The sequence below is a fragment of the Guillardia theta genome, assembly GCF_000315625.1.
Source record: "Guillardia theta CCMP2712 unplaced genomic scaffold GUITHscaffold_59, whole genome shotgun sequence".
Classification (NCBI taxonomy): Eukaryota; class Cryptophyceae; order Pyrenomonadales; family Geminigeraceae; genus Guillardia; species Guillardia theta.
In genome coordinates, this window is record NW_005434615.1 from 103,588 (window position 1) to 123,419 (window position 19,832).

General features: G+C 45.5%; 3 protein-coding genes across 3 annotated transcripts; all 3 read left to right on the top strand.

Moving 5' to 3' along the window:
* Window positions 1–2,401: 2,401 nt before the first annotated feature.
* GUITHDRAFT_112424 (hypothetical protein) lies at window positions 2,402–2,933 on the top strand (the record flags this gene model as incomplete). The annotated part of the gene is made up of 2 exons (XM_005828374.1): window positions 2,402–2,842; window positions 2,907–2,933. The coding sequence occupies 2 exons, from the start codon at window positions 2,402–2,404 to the stop codon at window positions 2,931–2,933; spliced, it is 468 nt and encodes a 155-aa protein (XP_005828431.1).
* Window positions 2,934–3,619: 686 nt separating this feature from the next.
* GUITHDRAFT_112425 (hypothetical protein) lies at window positions 3,620–9,978 on the top strand (the record flags this gene model as incomplete). The annotated part of the gene is made up of 2 exons (XM_005828375.1): window positions 3,620–9,896; window positions 9,944–9,978. The coding sequence occupies 2 exons, from the start codon at window positions 3,620–3,622 to the stop codon at window positions 9,976–9,978; spliced, it is 6,312 nt and encodes a 2,103-aa protein (XP_005828432.1).
* Window positions 9,979–12,517: 2,539 nt separating this feature from the next.
* GUITHDRAFT_112426 (hypothetical protein) lies at window positions 12,518–19,298 on the top strand (the record flags this gene model as incomplete). Its single annotated transcript, XM_005828376.1, has 4 exons — window positions 12,518–13,262; window positions 13,597–13,716; window positions 14,169–18,913; window positions 19,233–19,298. The coding sequence occupies 4 exons, from the start codon at window positions 12,518–12,520 to the stop codon at window positions 19,296–19,298; spliced, it is 5,676 nt and encodes a 1,891-aa protein (XP_005828433.1).
* Between the last annotated feature and the right edge of the window lie 534 nt (window positions 19,299–19,832).

Below are 19,832 nucleotides of genomic sequence, written 5' to 3' on the forward strand. Positions count from 1 at the left end.
GACAACGCTCAATGGAGTGACTGTCGAGACTTGTCAAGCTTGCAACACTTCAATCTGTCTGCCCGGAAAGTATCTCAGTAAATGTGACCATTATCTTGGGGACAGCTTTTGTGTACCATGCACAACCCGCCCTGCTAATTCGCATTACATAGGTCCCGGATTTCCGTTTGACGCAGATAATTGTTCTTGGCAATGTGATTACGGTTTCTGGAGGAATGGAAGCGTATGCGTGGCATGCGCTGACTATCTTTGCGCATCCGGATATTACAGAACTCAGTGCACTGAGCGTATTGATTCAAATTGTGTCCAATGCTCAGATGAGGGCATTCCTAAAAATGCTGAATTTACAAACATGTTGGAGGATTCGATTGGTGTGCAATCCAGCAACAAGTCTCAGTGTCTCTGGAAATGTTTAGAAGATTTCTGGTGGAATGGTACGGCTTGCGTATCTTGTGATCTTATTCCGTGCGAGAAAGATCAGTACAAGACTACCTGCATGAAGAATCTAGACTCTGGGTGCAAAGTTTGTTCTATGTTTTCCTCTGCAGTCTTCCCTCAGCTCCCAGTCTCTTTCAATGCATTAGAATATTCAATCCTAAACGTTACTCACAACATTTTCAGGAATATGTATATCAAACATTCTCGAAATGATAGATATGTAGAATTGTTTTTCATCTTGGGAAGTGTGGTTCCAGCAAGAGAGACAATCAAGTTTTCAATTCCGGCCTCTGTTGATATTCGAACACCAGAAGTGGGAATAAGCTCCTGTAATCAATATTTTCCATGTTCGTTCAAGATCCATTCAAATTTATCAGCAGGAATAGTGGAGGATAAATGTATTTGTGACTTCAACACATTAGGATACCTGAACATGACGAGCATCAGGTTTGACCCGCCTGTTGCTGGAGAGACGTGCATGATCTACTTTCGATTCCTACCATCTATACCAATCAACGAAGAAGATATTTTGATTTTGTCGTTACCAGACTTTCTAGCAAAGGATTTTGATAATATTTCTTCGTTTATTCAAGTGGTGCCTGTTGCAAAGCTAAATACTAGCAATCTTACCAGTTCATCTGGATGGAATCTCACGAACTCTTCTCAAGTCAACTCTACAAATTCGACTGAGTTGAATTCTACAAACTCTTCGGAATCGATATGGCTTTCTTGGAACCAATCGAAACATGAGTTGCATATCACGTTCAAGAGTACGCTACAGAACGGTGTTCTGTACGAGGCATTGATTCCATCAATTGCTGGTCTATCGTTGCCTCCAACTGGCATTTTCCAGCGGCTTGGGAATTTCAATGCGAGAATAGACTCTCCTCGAAGCTTCGTTCGAAGAACTCAGTTGAACTCAATACAAAGAGTTGGATCTTTCAACAATTCCGTTGGAATTAATTTTGAAGTGGTTGGGCAAGACTTGGTCTCTTTCTTCGAAATATCTTTTATTCCATTTATGTTGATCCAAGCAGGAGAAAAGATTGAGTTCAAATTGGTAAATTTCACTTTCAACGATTTTTTCCAGGCACAGTCGAATTTCCCAAATATTTTGTTCGATATTACATTCTCACGCAATGATAGTGTTCTGGAAGTTCGCCCAAAAATCGATTTGCCTGTTAGTAAGCAAGTTCGTATAATCATCTCACCTACAGACCTGGTTGCTCTTCCTGCACTAGGGATCAGTCAAGACTTCTTGTTCACGGTTTCAAGTAATGCTGTTGAAGGCCCTGTGATCCAAGAGACCATAACAAAATTTCCAGTGATTGGTTCCTTTGGGGATCATCCTCTGCTTGAAATCAACTCGGCAAACATTAATGATCCATTCCTTACTCTTGTTTTGAGATTTTCTGTTCAGATGGACATGGATATTGGGCAAGTAATACGCCTCCATCTGCCCGGCTTTGAAGGTATCGGCAAACGTAGGATCATAAAGCAAGAAGGAACTGTCTCAGTAGCTTATTGGGAAACGAATTCGCAGATCTTAGATCTCATCTTGAGGTTCAAAGTTCAACGAGGACAACAGATTCAAATCGCTGTTAGGTCATCATTCGGTTTGATGCTTCCGTTGACTGGCCTTAGGAAGAGAACGCTTTTCCTTAGTACCGATGCTACGAGTGGGCCAGTAGTGACTTCTTACCTCAATTATCTCCCAATCGGTTCTATCAAACAATCGAGAATTTTCTATTCTGCATGCAATGTAATCCTGTCAGAAGCTTTCTCATCGCTTGATCCTTGTAACAACGTGCCCCTCAATCCGTTATCAGACGTTTCCATTTACATTGAGCTTGTTTTTAGCATGGCAATCATGGTGGGTGACAATATTTCACTCAATTTTCCTGGGTTTCAAGGAATTCCCCAAGGGCCAAACATCGTTGAGCAGCTTGCTAACTACTCTACAATGTACGGGAAAGGACAACGACTTGATTTTGTCATGAAACAGCAGTATGCCCCAGATTCCAAGATTCAATTTTATCTGCCCATCGAACTGGGAATCCGACTGCCTCCGGCCGGGGTCACTGAGAACCAGACCGACCTCACCGTGTCCACCAACGCTGCGGCCGGCCCAGTCCCTCCCACGCCCATCTCCTACTCTCCCAGCGTAGGCGTGTTCTGGTTAAAGCCTGCCCTGAGCTTCGACGGAGGCCAGGCAGGAGAGGTATCGGGGCTGAGGATAGCCTTCGGCTTCACGATGGACGTGGAGGAGGGCTCTGTGATGGAGGTACAGCTGCCCAACTTCACCATAGCGATGGAGGTCAACATGGTGGTAACGGGTAGCGACGGGTCGAAGTTGAATGCGACGGCAATGTCGGGAGGAGGCGGGGTGACGTTGAAGCTACGGGTACTGCCAGGCAGCCGGGTGAAGGCGTACAGGAGGGTAGAGGTTGACTTAATGAGCTCGTTAGGGGTTCGTCTTCCCCCGACGGGAGTAAAGTCTGATGATCAATTTTTCTTTCACTTCAGAAATGATACGATCATTCAAACTATTCTTTGCGATAAGGAATTGGTCGGCTTCTTTCCGACAGCGCCAGAGCTTATTTTTGACTTCTCGCATGGACCGAATGAGGCTTGTTTTACACTCTTATTTTCTTTGTCTGAAACAATAACCTGTTCGGACAGTGTCAATTTGTACCTTCCAAACTTCAAAGGAAATTTCTCCGAACAGTATATTAAGTTGAATGGTTCTTCGATACTTAATGTATCATGGAATCAACAAAATAGCAGTTTGTTTTTCTTTCCAGATTGTGAGATGGATTTAAAGAAATCAAAATTGATAAATGTATCGTTTTGTGGTTTTCCATTATACTTGCCTGAGGTGGGCATACGTCGTAACTCATCTGCACGGTTGATTGTGCAGTCTGCGACATACCCAGCCATTTCAACTCAAGTAAGCTTGCCAGCAGTTGGATCTTTCTCCTTCTTTGCTCTTGAATTCATACCAAGAGAAACCGCCGACTCATTTGACCTTGCGATCCACTTTCAATTCTTGATGGAATTGAATCGAGGTGACAGACTCTATGTCAGCATGAGAGATTTTGCTATTTCATCTCAGTGTATTGGGGTTTGGTCCACAGAAATTGAGACCTTCTCCTTCGTTGAATGGGACTCTACACTCCACATGCTCACCATACCTGTGCAGAGTGATGTTTTGAAACAGCGAGAAGTAAGAATCGTAATTGCAGGAGTAGGAATGCAATTGCCATATCATCGTATGAATTCTAGCTACGATGGCTTTCAGCTCAGTGGGACATGCAAGGCTGGCAATGTGATTCCGATTCAAATCTCAAACTTCTCCAGAATCGGCCAAATGCGATCTTCTCTTGATTTCCCTGTGATGGACTATGAGCGTAGAGTTTTGTACCAGATCCAAATTGATACAAATGCTGAGCCAAAGAACAGATCTTCTATGGAAACCCTTTCGATATCCATCGAGGTCCTAGTGAAAGTCAACGCTTCCAACTTGATAGAAATAGACATGATCGGCTTGGGTTTGAACCATACCACTGTTGAAGGTGTATCTTGTTTGCCAACTTCCAAAGTGAGTCTTTTCAAGTTTGACCGTAAAACACAGAGCATAATTTTGCAGGCTGCTGAGGACTTGTTTCCATCGAATATAATATCCGTTCAGATTTTCTTCAACAGCAGTCAACAAAACGTATCCAGCAGACTAGACAGAAATTCCGCACAAACTTTGTTTGTTGGGACATATATTACCTCGACCTCTGCAGAACTTCCTATTTCATGCAATAATGAAAATTCTATTCGGGTTTCTCAGCTTCAAGTCTCTAACGCGAAACTTGATCAGAACCATTCCATCTTGTATGCCTTGAGAAATGTCAATTTGACAAAAGGGGATGTCCTAGATTTGCCATTTCCGTCTGCGTATGTAAGTCTGGACTGTGGCTCCATGTTTGATGTTCATGTCTATGGCTCCGGAAATTTCTCTGTGCTGCCTATCATCTCGAAGGGCATCCTTTCATTGCGGACCGAACAAGATCTCAATTCTGAATTTATAGTGTTACAATTTTCTTCGCCTGGTTTGAAAGTTGCTTTTGAACATGTCAAGGTATATTCTTTCGATGAGTCCGAGAAATTGCAGAGCAAAGATGCTGTTGCCAGAATGATAAATTATCAATCCATTTTTGTGCAAAACCATAGCATGATGTTCCAATTGTTCGACCAGATGCAAAACTTCAACCTAAAATTCACTTCCACTATGATGATTCAGAAGAAAGAGAAGTTAACTATCAGACTAACAAGCTTCGAGGGAGACGACTTTGCTTGCATACCTGTGGTCTCAAGCCCGGCCGGAAAGATCGCATTCGCTTCATGGCGCACGGATACTCAGCAGCTCAGCATGACGTTGGAGGAAGACGTCCAGAGCGGGGAGGAGCTTCAAGTGCATGTGCCTTGGTACTCCGGCATCCGTCTTCCTCCGGCCGGGGTCACTGAGAACCAGACCGACCTCACCGTGTCCACCAACGCTGCGGCCGGCCCAGTCCCTCCCACGCCCATCTCCTACTCTCCCAGCGTAGGCGTGTTCTGGTTAAAGCCTGCCCTGAGCTTCGACGGAGGCCAGGCAGGAGAGGTATCGGGGCTGAGGATAGCCTTCGGCTTCACGATGGACGTGGAGGAGGGCTCTGTGATGGAGGTACAGCTGCCCAACTTCACCATAGCGATGGAGGTCAACATGGTGGTAACGGGTAGCGACGGGTCGAAGTTGAATGCGACGGCAATGTCGGGAGGAGGCGGGGTGACGTTGAAGCTACGGGTACTGCCAGGCAGCCGGGTGAAGGCGTACAGAAGAGCAGAAGTAGCTATACCAAAAGCGTTCGCGATACAAATTCCAATGGTAGGCGTTGCCCGTCCTTCGCACATCTTTTTCTCCCTCAACAATACATTCAGCATTGGCGCTGATTCTGTTGTTGTTGGCAGCTTTGATCAAAGCGTTTTTGTTTATCTTGACGTCAGAAATTTTTCTTCCATTGTTCAGATATATATACGATTCAAGTATTCGGTAACATTGGTTGGTCAGGATGTCATACGGGTTCATTTTCAAGGTTTTCAAGGGCCAAATGCAACTGGAATTCAAATGCAACAGAGCATGTCGGACGATCGAGTTTCACTGAGCTGGCTACAATCGTGTTTTGGTCCGACACTTTTTGTGCAGGTAGCGCCGGACCATACAATCGAGGCAAATCAAATGGTAACAATAGTAGTTCCTTCGACCGTTGGTATTCGGATCCCCTATAACGGCATCCGCACAAACTTCTCTGGTCTCATCATTTCGACCGATGCCCAGAACGGCCCTGTCTACGGAGAGAGAATCTCAGCATTCAACCCGATCGGATATTTCACTTCTGTCACTCTGGACTTCGAACCCAAGTTGGTCACCAGTGCTGTCAGTGTGCTGCTGTCCTTTGAAGCACAGATGGTGCTGCGTCCGGGTGACACGATCATGCTGAATCTGCCGGGGCTCACAACCCCGTCTGAGTGCTTCGGGCTCCATAGCAACGTACAGAAAGCCATCAACCACGCCCATTTCTCCAGCACCACCTCAGTCCTACGGATAGACATAGAGGACACCATCGAAGCGAATGTGCCGGTCAGCATCACAATCCCGCGTAGCGCAGAGTTCCGCTTGCCCCCGCAAGGACTCGTGAGGAACTATGATGGGTTCTTCGTCTCCGCTCACGCCAAAGATGGGAATGTTGCCCCCACCCGCCTTTCTTCCTCTCCCGCGATAGGGTCGGTACACTCTCGCTTGTCTTACGACCAGAACCATGGCGACGAGCGCGTCATTACCAGCAAGATACAAGTAAGACCATTCCAAGACTGCGGGCTTGGAGCATACAATGAAACCTTCTGCCTTGACTCAGCGATAGCCTTTGCTAGCTGCGCGAGGAACAGCAGCGCAGCGAACTGTACGTGCATCCCCTCGTCCTGTATGCAAAACAACACTTGGTGCAGCATCCTTGAAGAGGACGTGCAGTGGAGCTGCCAGAACGTCACTTTCTGCTCTGAGGCATGTAACGCCTCTACACACGTCAACGTGCCCGACGATGACACGATGGTGACATTTGCCGTTGTGTTTGAAGCAGCGAGCAGCACTCAAGGTACCTTCAAGCTCCCTGTAGCTGTACCGCTAGCCGGCAGGTTGCAAGTTGTCGCGATCAGATCCTATCCCCCGAAGGTGCAGGATGCGCAATGGTCTATAGGCGAGGACTACCTCCTTGTGAATGTATCCGAGACCCTCGATGCCGGAGAGACGGTGACGCTAGAAATGGACTTGCAGCCTGACCAGAATGCGCTCATGCAAGCCGCCGGCTATATTGGTTGCTCTGAATTCTCGATGAACCCTGTCTTTGCCGGGCTCTACGCGACAGAGCCTCTGTTGTTCTACAGCAAGGCCCCTTGCACCAGGAGTAGTCCGATGGTCAAGCTTGTTGATGCCACAAGCGCGCTGAACTCGGGAGGGCCGCGATATCTTGTTTTGGTGCTCGAGCTGAATCATATGCTCAGGCCCGGAGACGTGTTGCAAACAGCCATTCCCGCGTACGTCAAGTACTGGAGTGTGTCGACTGTCAGATCGCTGTCCAATGCACTGGAAGAGTTTGACATTGTCTCTGCGGGGGCCCATCAGCCTTGCCATATCAGTAGCAGCTCGGTGAGCGAACCTGTGTGCACAGAATCAGTGAAGCAGCACGTGCTTTGCATGACAGGGTACGCCAACAAGTACTGCGGTTGTATCTCGCAGGCCTGCGCAAACTTGACCGTAGGCCGCCTGCAGGTCATGGGCCAAACAGTCACTTCGCAGTCTGTCACCGTATGCTTGGCCGAGTCCGCGGTAGGAGATCAGCGCTCTGTCAGAATCGTGTCGAAAGGGTACGTGACGGGCAATCTCGTGCTAGCCTTGGAAGGAAATTTCACAATCTTTGAGGAAAACAGGAGCACTACGGTAGCCAATCGTACCGCAGCTTGCTTGAGTCTAGCCACAAACCTGTCTGCCTGTCTGGAGTCAAACAACTCCAGTCAATGCGCATGCATACCCGCGGACTGTTGGAATGTAACCTGCAACGCGTTGGTGCGAAATGATACGAGGATCTGCAAGCCGAGCATGCTCTGCCATGTGAATGCGACTGTGGGTATGCTGCCTGTGTCTCTGATGACGGTAGCCGTCTCTCAAAGGAAGAACGATACCATATTCGAAGCGAGAGTGGTTCCGCGAGGAAACAATATCTCCGTGAGCACCGCAGCTCACATGGCGGTCTCGAGGGGCGAGGGCTATGGCCTCACACTGACGGGCTTCGAGGGAGACGACTTTGCTTGCGTACCTGTGGTCTCAAGCCCGGCCGGAAAGATCGCATTCGCTTCATGGCGCACGGACACTCAGCAGCTCAGCATGACGTTGGAGGAAGACGTCCAGAGCGGGGAGGAGCTTCAAGTGCATGTGCCTTGGTACTCCGGCATCCGTCTTCCTCCGGCCGGGGTCACTGAGAACCAGACCGACCTCACCGTGTCCACCAACGCTGCGGCCGGCCCAGTCCCTCCCACGCCCATCTCCTACTCTCCCAGCGTAGGCGTGTTCTGGTTAAAGCCTGCCCTGAGCTTCGACGGAGGCCAGGCAGGAGAGGTATCGGGGCTGAGGATAGCCTTCGGCTTCACGATGGACGTGGAGGAGGGCTCTGTGATGGAGGTACAGCTGCCCAACTTCACCATAGCGATGGAGGTCAACATGGTGGTAACGGGTAGCGACGGGTCGAAGTTGAATGCGACGGCAATGTCGGGAGGAGGCGGGGTGACGTTGAAGCTACGGGTACTGCCAGGCAGCCGGGTGAAGGCGTATAGGAGGGTAGAGGTTGGGGTTTCGCCGTCTGCAGGCATCGGGCTCCCGTATCTCGGCATTGTGAAGAGCAAGATGGGGCTTACGTTTGCTTTGAAGACTTCCAGCCTGACCAAGCAAATCAGATTGGATCATCCAGCTCTGGGAGCCTTTTTGAAACCACCAACCATACGCTTTCTCTATCCTGTAGCTGGCGAGGTCAGTGGTATTGAGATCAGCTTCACACCAGCAATCAATGTCTCCAGAGAGGACACGCTGCGTTTCTTGCTGCCAGGTTTCGAGAGTATGATGCCCATGAGCGGGTTCTGGGCAAGCGATGGGCAGAGGTACCTGCCTGGGATGTGGAGCTTGAGCTGCCCAGCTCAGACGATCACTCTGTTTCCAAGCGACACAGGGCTCAAAGCAGGAGAGGAAGTGACCATAACCGTCCCTCATGACGCTGGGATCCAGATTCCAGCTCTTGGAGTACGATCTAACTCCACGGCATTCAGGATAAACTTTGACTCCTACACGTCTCCAATCGCTGACCTTCCGTTCCGCCCGCCCGTTCCCATCGGCTTCTTCCACAACTTCACCGTCGACTTTGTTCCCAAGACAGCTGGCAGTGAGAGTGTCATAGTAGCGTCTTTCACGCCTGAGATGAACCTACATTCAGGAGATACAGTCGGGCTGATCTTGAAGAACTTCACCCGAGCAGACTCGTCCGGATGTATAGTCACACTCTCGCAACCTCCGGGTGTTACTGGTCTGGCAAGCTGGTCGTCGAATAGCAGCGTCCTTACCATAGGAATGATTGCGGCTGTCCGTGCGGGCCAGCACTTGACCATCACGATCCCGTCATCGAGCGGCTTGATGTTGCCGAAAGAAGGGCTGGATGCTGAGGCGTTCCCGATCAAGGTAGAGTCATCTGCGGTGGAAGGGCCGGTACTTCCCACAGTGGTTCATCAGTTTCCTGCGATCGGTTCTTTGCTAGATTCAGTTTTGTCATTTTCGAACACCTCAAATGGAACGCTTGTTTTGAAGGAAGTATTTCTTTCGTTTTCGAGACCGCTTTCTGTTGGAGATTCTGTAATTATCTACATGCCAGGTGTTCAATTTCGATGCAATGTTTCATGCGCATATGAAGGATTACATTTTTTAGCTATATGGACATCAGGAACGCAGTTTTTGAAACTGGTTCTGAGGAACGCTGATACCCCTCCTCAAAACTACACAATTATCTTGAGTGACATATTTGCAGTCATTCAATCCAGCCAATCCATTGATATTGCCAGATTTCAAATTAAGACACTGTCAGCTGAGAGTCCAGTTGAGGTTACCGACATCACAAAAGTGATCGGGTTGTCTCCATTCAGGTCAATTCCCATTGTCCGCTTTAGTCAAACTCCAACGCTTCTAACAGACATGCAATTGAGTTTCTATTTGGATCAATCCTTGGAGATCAATCACACGTTGATGGTGACTCTAAACAAGTTTCAAATTTATTCAACTTCTTCGCGATTCAAAATCATCGAAAATGATGGATTTTGGTTCAATTGTACAGTTGAAGAAGGTATGGAATATGTCAAGATTCTCATTGTGCCTTGTTGTTACGTTCAGGCAGGGACGTTCTTGAATCTTCCTTTTTCATCTAATGTGCAATTCCATAGTCCAAGTATGAACGTATTCAGTGGTGTTCCAATTACCCTTGCCATAGTCAACAGTGATCATCATTCCATCGTTGGATGCAGAATCTTTCCTCAAGGAAGCTTCTTTGATGCTCCATTTGCAAAATTTCTTCCTGCTACTGCTGGTGCTATTTCACAATTATCATTGTCATTTACAACAAATATTCTTATAAGAAATAATGACCCTATTGTCGTGACGTTGGGTGTATTGAAATCGGTAAAGCCGTTTTTATGGAAACAAATCTCAACACAGGTATTCTCAATGAACAATGAAAGCGCTGTGCCGAGTGAGATCGTTGTGACGTCGAATGCTGTATGCGATACAAAACTCTACATCTCCCTACAAAATGATATCGTTCCAGGACAAAGCATTCACTTTCGAAACATCACAGTAGATCTTTCAATTCCGAAGGAAGGAATCAATTCTTCAGAAGTGATAACAGTTGAGTACAAAGGACCGACCGCAAACTCTCTGAGCAATGTGCGGTTCGATCCAATTGGTTCGTTTACCGATTCACTTATTTTACGTGTGCTTTTGTCCGGCGCAGGCTCTCCGCCCACGCTGATTTTGTCATTCATCCCACAAATGGACATTGTGGAGGGGGACACAGTGAATTTGAAAGCTAACCTCCAGGGCTCGCGTGATCATGATTGTATTGCAGTCTTTAGCCAAGTGTATGTGAGCAGCCGATTACAATTTCCATATTTTCGGGGAGTCTGGAATGCGTCATCTCAGACATTCTTGTTCACTGTCCAATCAAAGATATCAGCTTTGAGTCTCGTCGAAGTTATTATTCCATCCTATTTCGACATTTATTCCTTTCCATTTTATACTACAAATGGACCGCTACAAGATTCTTCATTGTCTGCTCAGGTTAAATCCGGCTCTGTCCTCAGCAGGCAGTTTTCGAAGTTATTCATAGAAGATGGGCAATCGAATATTTTCTCTTTTGTGATGCCCTGCTACAGTGCCAACAACACTTTCAGTCTCACCTTCACCTTAGCTTCAAATCTGTCAGAGGGTGAGTACATCAGAATTCGATTGCCAATGCTGGATTCCACTCAAGACACAACTATTCCCAACTTTTATTCCCCTGAATTTTTGAATCCGAATGTCGCATGGTCGCAGGATACGCATGTTTTGACTTTGTCCCTTGGAAAGAATGTCTCTGCATTCGTGACATGCCACTTTTCATTTGACTCATTCAACAGAAATCTGTCATTCGTAGGAAGTAATGCTGTTCTTGTAGAAGTGATTAACTATGAGGGTTTTGTGCAATTCTCGCAAACCATTTACGATGTAGAAATTTGTGACGAATTCTGGCGTGTCTCACCGTTCATTACCTTTGATTCGACAGTACCAGGAAAGAGGTCGCAAATCAACATTTCAAACCAATTGAGGCATGATCTCTATCCCTATACCAACTTCAGTCTGGAGTTCAAGCAGTTCAAACAACCAGAATACAGTTGCAATACCAGCATTCTTTCTGCGTCCTATGCCAGACTAAATGAGACATTCGAAATGCAGATAGAGAACGAAATTTATGTGAATTGTTCAATGCAGGAAGGGCTGATGGTACACTTTCGCCTTTTGAATGACATGGCTGTGAGTAAGAAGCATACCCTCACCTTGGTTCTACCACTTTCTCTGGGTTTGGACTTGCCAGATCACGGGGTTGACCCTTCAAGTCCCAATATATTCATAAAGATTCAATTCAACATTCGAGAACCAATCATTGCGACCATGATCAATGGTACGGAATACGTCAATACATCAAACGCGTCCTGGAATCCATCGAATTCCTCAAACAACGCTTCAAATACGACAAACATGTCCGCATTTGACACTATCAGCTTCAATTATCGCTTTGTTCAGTCGGACTTCATATCTTGCTTTGCTCAGCAAGTCGGTGCGATGCTGAATTCAAGTATGTCATTTGATTCACCATTAGCAGGGCATTTGACAAACATCAAACTGTGTCTTGCTTTCAACTTCGAGCTCAAAGTCCATGACACAATCAGGCTTTCGTTGCCACTGTTTAATTCTCCAACAGAGGCAAACTTAACTGAAATTGAGTCGTCACTAGGGCATCGCTGTCTTATTTCACGTATGGTTTGCAGGAAAACACAACTGCTCACAATCAATTTCCTTTTGAAAGACACATGCGCGGCTAACAGTGAAATGCATTTTGATATTCCATCCAATTTCGGGATTTTGGTACCAGGCAGGGGTTTGGTCGATCCTAAGCCAGTTTATTCTGTCGATGTGACTGCACGTAGCATAATTGCAACTGAGGGGAAAATATCGAGTATTCAAAGCGTCGGATTTTTCGACCGCAGCCATATCTCCTTTGCTTATCCAAAAGCCAACGAAGTCACCGAAATTTTGCTGTCAGTTTCAGCAGTGATGGATTTCAATTATGGGGAATATCTTCTCCTCACCCTGCCTGCTTTCAGAATGAATTCTCGTCAGGAAAGTGCGTCTAACAGAAACGTATCATGCTATATGCAATGCCTCGTTGGCATGTATACTGGCAATTGTGAATGGCTAGAGGAATTGAATAGCCTCAAAATTCCAATCAATGAATGTGCAAAGAATTCCAAGGATGGTATCAACATCACTATTCCGCAAGAAGCAAACATCGTCACTCCGAGCGTAGGAATACCATACGATGAAAGATCCATCACAATCGAAACGAACGCTTTGGCTGGGCCAGTTCTTCCTACTCCTGTACAGGTTGTGCCTCCCATCGGGTCCTTCCTCGACTCCAGCAGCCTCGCGTTTGATCACAACGCTTCTGCAGCAGAGGTCAGCACTTTGTTGTTGAGATTCCGAGCCAGTATGTCAATCTTCATCGGGGAGGTTGTGACTCTCCATCTTCCTGGCTTCCAGCAGGAGCGCCAAGTCCCCGTTGTTTTTTCCAGTGTTGAGTTTTCGGCAGCGAGCTGGCAAGCATCTTCGCAGTCACTCATTTTCACGGCTGGGGAAAACATCACAGCGGGGACACTGTGCAATGTTACTGTTCTGCGTGACGCGATGATACGGTTGCCTTTGGACGGAGTACGGGTCAATCAAAGCAGTCTGAAACTGAGCACCAATGCACGGCAGGGGCCCATCTTGCCAACGAGCATCTCATTGGTCCAGCCTGTAGGACACTTTGTACAATCTGAGCTGTTGTATGATCCAGGAATGGCTGGAGTACCAAATAAAATAACTCTGAAGCTCGTTGCGAGCATGAATATGAGTGCAGGTGATAGAATTTTCATCAAGCTGAACAATTTCCAGAGAAAGAACATTACGAGTCGACTATGCCACAGTTTGACTTCATCATATACTACAAATATGCCCTCAAATGTTTCCTCGAATACTTCCTCAAGTGCTTCAAACTCAACAAATACTTCGAGTTATTTAGAAACTCAAAGTCCTTACACCATCTGGGATTGCTCAAATTTCTCAGACGTAGAATCTAACCTCGCTAATTCTTCGTTCAGCTCGTCTTGGAATGTTGATGACTCTACACTGACCGTGTACATCAATAATTTTGTGGCATCAGGGTACAACCTTTCTCTGACTTGGTTGGCCAGTGAAGGAATTTCGCTACCTAGCGAGGGAATTCGTACAAACTCTACAAGATTTCTACTTAGAAGTGATGCAGTCGAGGGACCGGTCTATAAAGCATTTGCCAATTCCCTTCCCGTGGGATGGTTGACGAACATCAAGATACGGTTGGGAGAGAATCCTGTTGCTGGTCGCGATACAAGTATTCTGTTGCAATATGTCCCCTTGATGAATTTAGTTCGAAATGATATTGTTTTCTTGTCACTTCCTGGTTTCTATGGAGAGGATTTTCATCGTCTTCCAGTGCTCGACAGTGCAACAGGTCAAAGGTTGTTCAATGTTTCATGGAATAGTTCATCATCTGTGTTGGAATACACTCTGACTTCAGAATACGAACGAAATCAAAACATTTCGTTTGTTCTAAATTCAAGCTTCGGTTTGTCCATTCCATTTGAAGGAATCCGAACCTTCGAATCAGAGTTTCGCATATGTGTCACAGCAATTGAAGGAGGAGTTCCATGTATCATGATTCAAGACTTCAAGGCTGTTGGCTCATTCAAAGATTCAATTCAAGTTCATTTTGACCCTGCTTATGCAGGTCAAGGTACCAATGTTCGATTCAACTTCATTCCAGAGATGGCACTAGATATCAACGATATTATCACAGTGAAGCTTCCGGGTTTCTCAACCAACAATGTTCAATCGAATTTTAGTCTGATATCAGATCCAATTCAGATTTTCAGCTCCGCTTCCTGGAACTCGATTACGCAAGAGCTAAAAATGACAGTTAGCGCCCATGTGGATATGAAGACCAATGTCTCGATTTGGACCGAGCCGACGATAAATCTGACACTTCCAAATATAGGAGTTGGGAAACATAACAACGGAATCATGCTCTCTGCTGATGCAGCCGCTGGACCTGTCTATTTCATTCGGCCATCCTATATACAGTACATTGGATCCTTTCTGGACTCCACAGCTCTTTCTCTCTCGCCTATCCTTGCTAATGCATCAGTCGTAATTGAAATCTCATTTGTTCCAGAAATGAATATTTATCCTGGAGAAAGCATCAAGATAACATTGACGGGTTTCACCGGTAAGGACTTGGCTACAGGGCTGCCAGAAAACAACATTTTGTTCAATGTGACGTGGACAAGCAGCGAGAATGTGCTGGAAATCATTCCATTGAAATTGATCACCAGAGGTACCAGCGAGTTATTGGTAATCCCGTCATCGTTTGGAATTAGAAGCCCGTTGACCGGTCTCAGTGGCAATCAAACTGATTTAAAGATCAGCACTAATGCTGCGGAAGGGCCTGTTTTACCCACTCCAATACGACAATCACCATCTATAGGATCATTCGGTGACTCTACAAGGCTAGATTTCTCACCACACATACCAGGTGCATTAGCGGAGGTGTACATCCATTTTGCTCCAACGATGGATATATTTGCAAACGGAACTGTAGTAGTCGACCTCCCGCTCTTCTCAAAGCAGCAGGGAAGCTGTGTCGTGTTTAGCTGTGTTCCGGATGTTGTGTCTGATATAACTTTCGTTGATTCTCAATTGAGAATTCAGACATTTAAACAAATCAATGCGCAACAGAATGTTTCTATCGTTATAAGTAACCGTTCCGGATTCACAGTTCCTTTGGCTGGAATACAAAGAGAAACCAAGATCTACACGATTTCTACACAGGCATCCAGTGCTCCTGTTATTGCTACACCTTTTTATCATGTGAGATCATTGCCATCAATTTTGTACAAACAAGCGCAGGGATTTGTAGTCGCCAAAATAGATGCGAATTCTGTCATTCTTGATGCAAACGCTGATAGCACTTTGGACATCTACAAAGCTTGCACTCTGATAGTTTACTTCAACGGAACACAAAATGCATTCGAGGCAAGGGTGATCCAAGAATTTCAATCAGGCCGACGGGCGATAGTGAATGGAAACTTCTCAAGCATCAAGAACAACAAATATGTTATCCAATGTCCGACACCAAAGTTTTTCTTCACTCAACCAATACCTGGCAGCAATATTGATACATTGACATTTGAAATGGTATCCAGATACCCCTTGAGCAGCGGTGACAAAATCTCGTTACAAGCACCAGATTTTCAGTTCTGTAGATTCCGATGCTGTCCAACGTCTATCATACCTACAGGAATTCTTGAGGGCCAGGTTTCAAATGTCGATATCGTTCGAGGAAACGTGACTTTCAATTACAGCGACCCCGATATCGTGTGGAACGGCGATGATTCAACCTTTCTAGTTACTATGAGAAGGGACGTCATGCCATACACGTTGACACGGGTAGTTATCAACACAGTCAATGCAAATGGCCACGCAATCTGGCCACCGGAAGTCCTGCTACCAGATTCAAACAAGATTGGTGTTTCTATTTCAACTAAAGACAGTGACATGTCATTGGTTCCAATCATAGTTTCGCAACCCATTGGATTCTTTGCAAGTATCCCAAAATTGGTTTTCGATCCCCAAGTTGCAGGCGGAAACACGCAGGTTACTTTGAACTATTCGACCATTGCTGATTCAACCGATCCGATCACGAAGATCAAGCTGTATTTACCCAGTTTTACTGCCACAAGTCAGACTTTCTCGTTGCCATCAAGTACCATCTCGATATCTCAATTGGTTGGTGGAGTCTCCGTCAATATTGTTTGGAATCATCAAGCCACGTCACATGTCACCTATACGCTTCCAAGTACTTCTGGGATCAAATTGCCAATAACAGGTATAAGATCTGAACAGAATTCATTTCAGATTGAAGTGAAAGACGGATTTCCTACGATAGCATCAACGAGCAGGATTGGAGCCTTCGAAAACGTCATGATGTCTTTGAATCCACCTGTTGCAGGCTCGACAGTGCAGATCACTGTCACTCTCCAAAATAAAATGCAGATCATGAATGGCGAATCGATTTCTCTTCGACTACCAAGATTTGAATGCTCCCAATGTGACAAAGAGCTGCCACTGGGTGGACGGAACAGGAATGATTTCATTGCACAGTGGGATTCGCATTCATCGACTTTGATCTTCGTTGTGAAGTGCAAATCGAGGTTTGATGTCGGATACAACTTTGAAATCATCTTGCAACAGTCAGCAGGCTTGAAATCCCCTGCTCTTGGAATATCCACGGATTATCAATCAAACGCCATCACGATATCATCAAATGCAACCGATGGCCCAGTACATGACATGCTGGTTGCAGACGTCACTCCAGTTGGGCTCATCGAAGATTCTACCATACTGTACAGCCGGCATCTGGCTGGAGCAATCATCAGCTTGAGAATATCATTCAAAACAATGTTCAAACTCGATCGAGGGGATGTCATCGATGTATTCCTTCCCAAATTCAGCGTCAACAATCCCGTCTTTGCTGATTCTGCTTGTTTTGGGTTGGGTTGTGCATTTCTCAGCTTTGAGACAAATTGGATAGAAAGTCAGGCAAGACTTTCAATCAGAATTTTGTACGGTTCTGCAGCAGTTGGAGATCTTGTCAACATATTCATCCCTGCTGAAATTGGGATTCGGCTACCTCTCGGAGCACTTTCACAGAATGATGCATCCATCAGTCTGTCTGTCAGCGCTGCAAGCGGAAATTATGCGAAGAGTCCATTTCATTACTCGGAATCTGTGGGCTACGTGCAATATTCAGAGATCGATTTTGAACCAAGAAGAGCTGGCTCCCTCGTCCAGGTCAATCTGCTGGTTGTGCCTGCAATGAACTTGACCAGTGGAGACCAAATTAATGTCCAGCTTCAAAACTTCGTGCGAGTAGATCCTGCTTCAAGCTCAAACTCTGCTTCAAATTCGTACCTTTTGTCATGGTCCTCACAATCGCAGCAACTTACGATCCAATTACTTACCTCCTATGCTGCTGGTACAAATGTTCGTTTTGAAATTCTATCTTCCTTCGGGATTACCACCCCCAATGACGGCGTAGCACCAAACTCAATTTTCATCCAAGTTGTCTCCAAAAGCGGTTATGTGGACTGGGGAAATGTTGGACAAGCTCCAGCCATTGGATCGTTTCTGTTTTCGAAAATCTTATTTGATCCAGCGGTTGCTGGATCTGCATCAAACATCAACATTGATCTCCAAACTTCGATGAGCTTTCGACCCAGTGATCAGATTGTTGTTGAAATGAGAGGTTTTCACATCTTGAATAACTCCGATGCGTTGGTACAAGAAAGCTGTTTCCGAGTTGTTCCGGAAAATCTATTGGCTGTCAGGATAATTTCAAAGCAGAATCACAGCAATTCGAACGATACCAATCAATCTTTGATCAATTGCACTTGCCCTTACGTTTGTCATGAACAAGCAAATGGGATATCTTTGTCACTCGATCTCAAAACTGAGCTGCCTGCACGGACATCATTCAAGGTGGAACTCCGCGCGTGTGCTGGAATAGTCATCTCTAAGGTTGGTGTCACGGATGCCGATGTCGTGATCAGTACAAATGCTTCTTTGGGCTTTGTATTAAAAACACACTTCCAGCAATTGACTACAGTTGGCGCCTTTGCAGAATCGCCCGAACTCATGTTTTCAATCTCAAACACTACCAGACGCACAGCAATTTCAGTTGCCTTCAGTACAGTGATGACCCTATATTTGAATGATGCCATCGTGCTCTGGCTTCCTCAATTCACCATCAACCGACAAGAAGCGACTTCCTTGCAAATGATTGTGGACAATGAAACGTTTGCAGTGAAAAACTATTCCTGGCTTAGTTTTACCAATGATCCATGTATGGGAGGTAAGCTATTCATAAACGTCCCAACAACGATTCAATCTTGTGTGGGACTTCAAGTTCTTGTTCCGGAGACGTTTGGATTTGTTTTACCTGTTTGGAACACATCGACTTTGAGCAAAGACTTTAGGATACAGCTCATTTCTGATCGCATGCCAATCCTACCAACTACAGTGAGTAATTATTCACCATTCCAAGACCTGTTCGAAATCTTCTTCATTGACTTCACAGGGTATGATCCTGAAACGTGTGGCAGTGTACGGACTATAGAAATCAACTTCAAGGCCAACATAGATTTCCAAGATGGTGATAACCTGCAATTGAAGTTGCCTGTGGAGTACGAACTTCTCCCAGGATTTCAGACCCACCCTAAAGCAACTTCGGGTTTCAACATCACGAGATCGAACGATGTCATTGAAATCTACTTTACAGAGCTTAAGCCCCATTCAACGCCGACAAGCTTGAGTATCAACACATCCAACCTACTGAGGCTGCCCACAGCTGGACAGGTGGAAAATGCAAGTATGATTGGAATACAAGCTTCCATTGGAAAAGAAAAGATGTGCATTGTGAGACCTTTGACGAGTCCATATATACCATCGTTGGCTGAGGCATCGGTCTCTTTTTCTGGTCAAGTGGGAGAGGCAATACAGCTCTCGTTGGAACTAATTTCGAAAATTCTTTTCAACGTCATCGAGTTACACCTTCCCGAATTCACAGGTGACAGTGCATATCTTCACAATATCAGCTCAGATCCGCCAAACATTTTCAATCTTGGAATTTGGAATGAGTCAACAAAAACCCTCACTCTTTGTGTAAAACGGAATGACTCAAACATTTCTGGTTCAATCTTTTCCAGTGAATTGTCGTGTTCTAGTGCACTTTTAGCTTCAGATATTGTTTACAGAATTCGTGTCAACAACACAAGAATCAGACTTCCTTACAACGGCGTAAATTCTAAAAGCAACGTCATGATATCTGTACTCAATACGAATCAATTCTCAAATTATCCATGCTTGATTCCTGTACAAGTACTAAACCCCATCGGTGCCGTCATTGACACATCCCAAAATTATATCCCGCTCAGTGTCCAGTGTCCATCAGTTTTGGACATGATGAATTTCAGCTTTCAATTCACTCCGTTGATGAATTTGAGTAATGGTGACACAGTCAGCTTTTGGATACCGAACGTAAAGCAAAGATATTGCTCTAGCAATAATACTGAGTTCAACTTGTTTGTTAACTCATCATTGTGTGACAAGTGCGTGAATTTCAATTTAATTTGGTCTGACTCTGCAAAAATGTGTCAGCTGCACGTACACGTTTTGAATAGTATTGCAAAAAGTAACAAAATTTCAATTATCAGCTCAACAGCGAATATACTATTTGAACCAACAAATGCCCAAAATGCCATGTTTCAGATGATGATATCAAGTAACCTGAACGGCAATGTGCAAGCAGTCTCCATTGGTACTTCTCCCGGGTTGA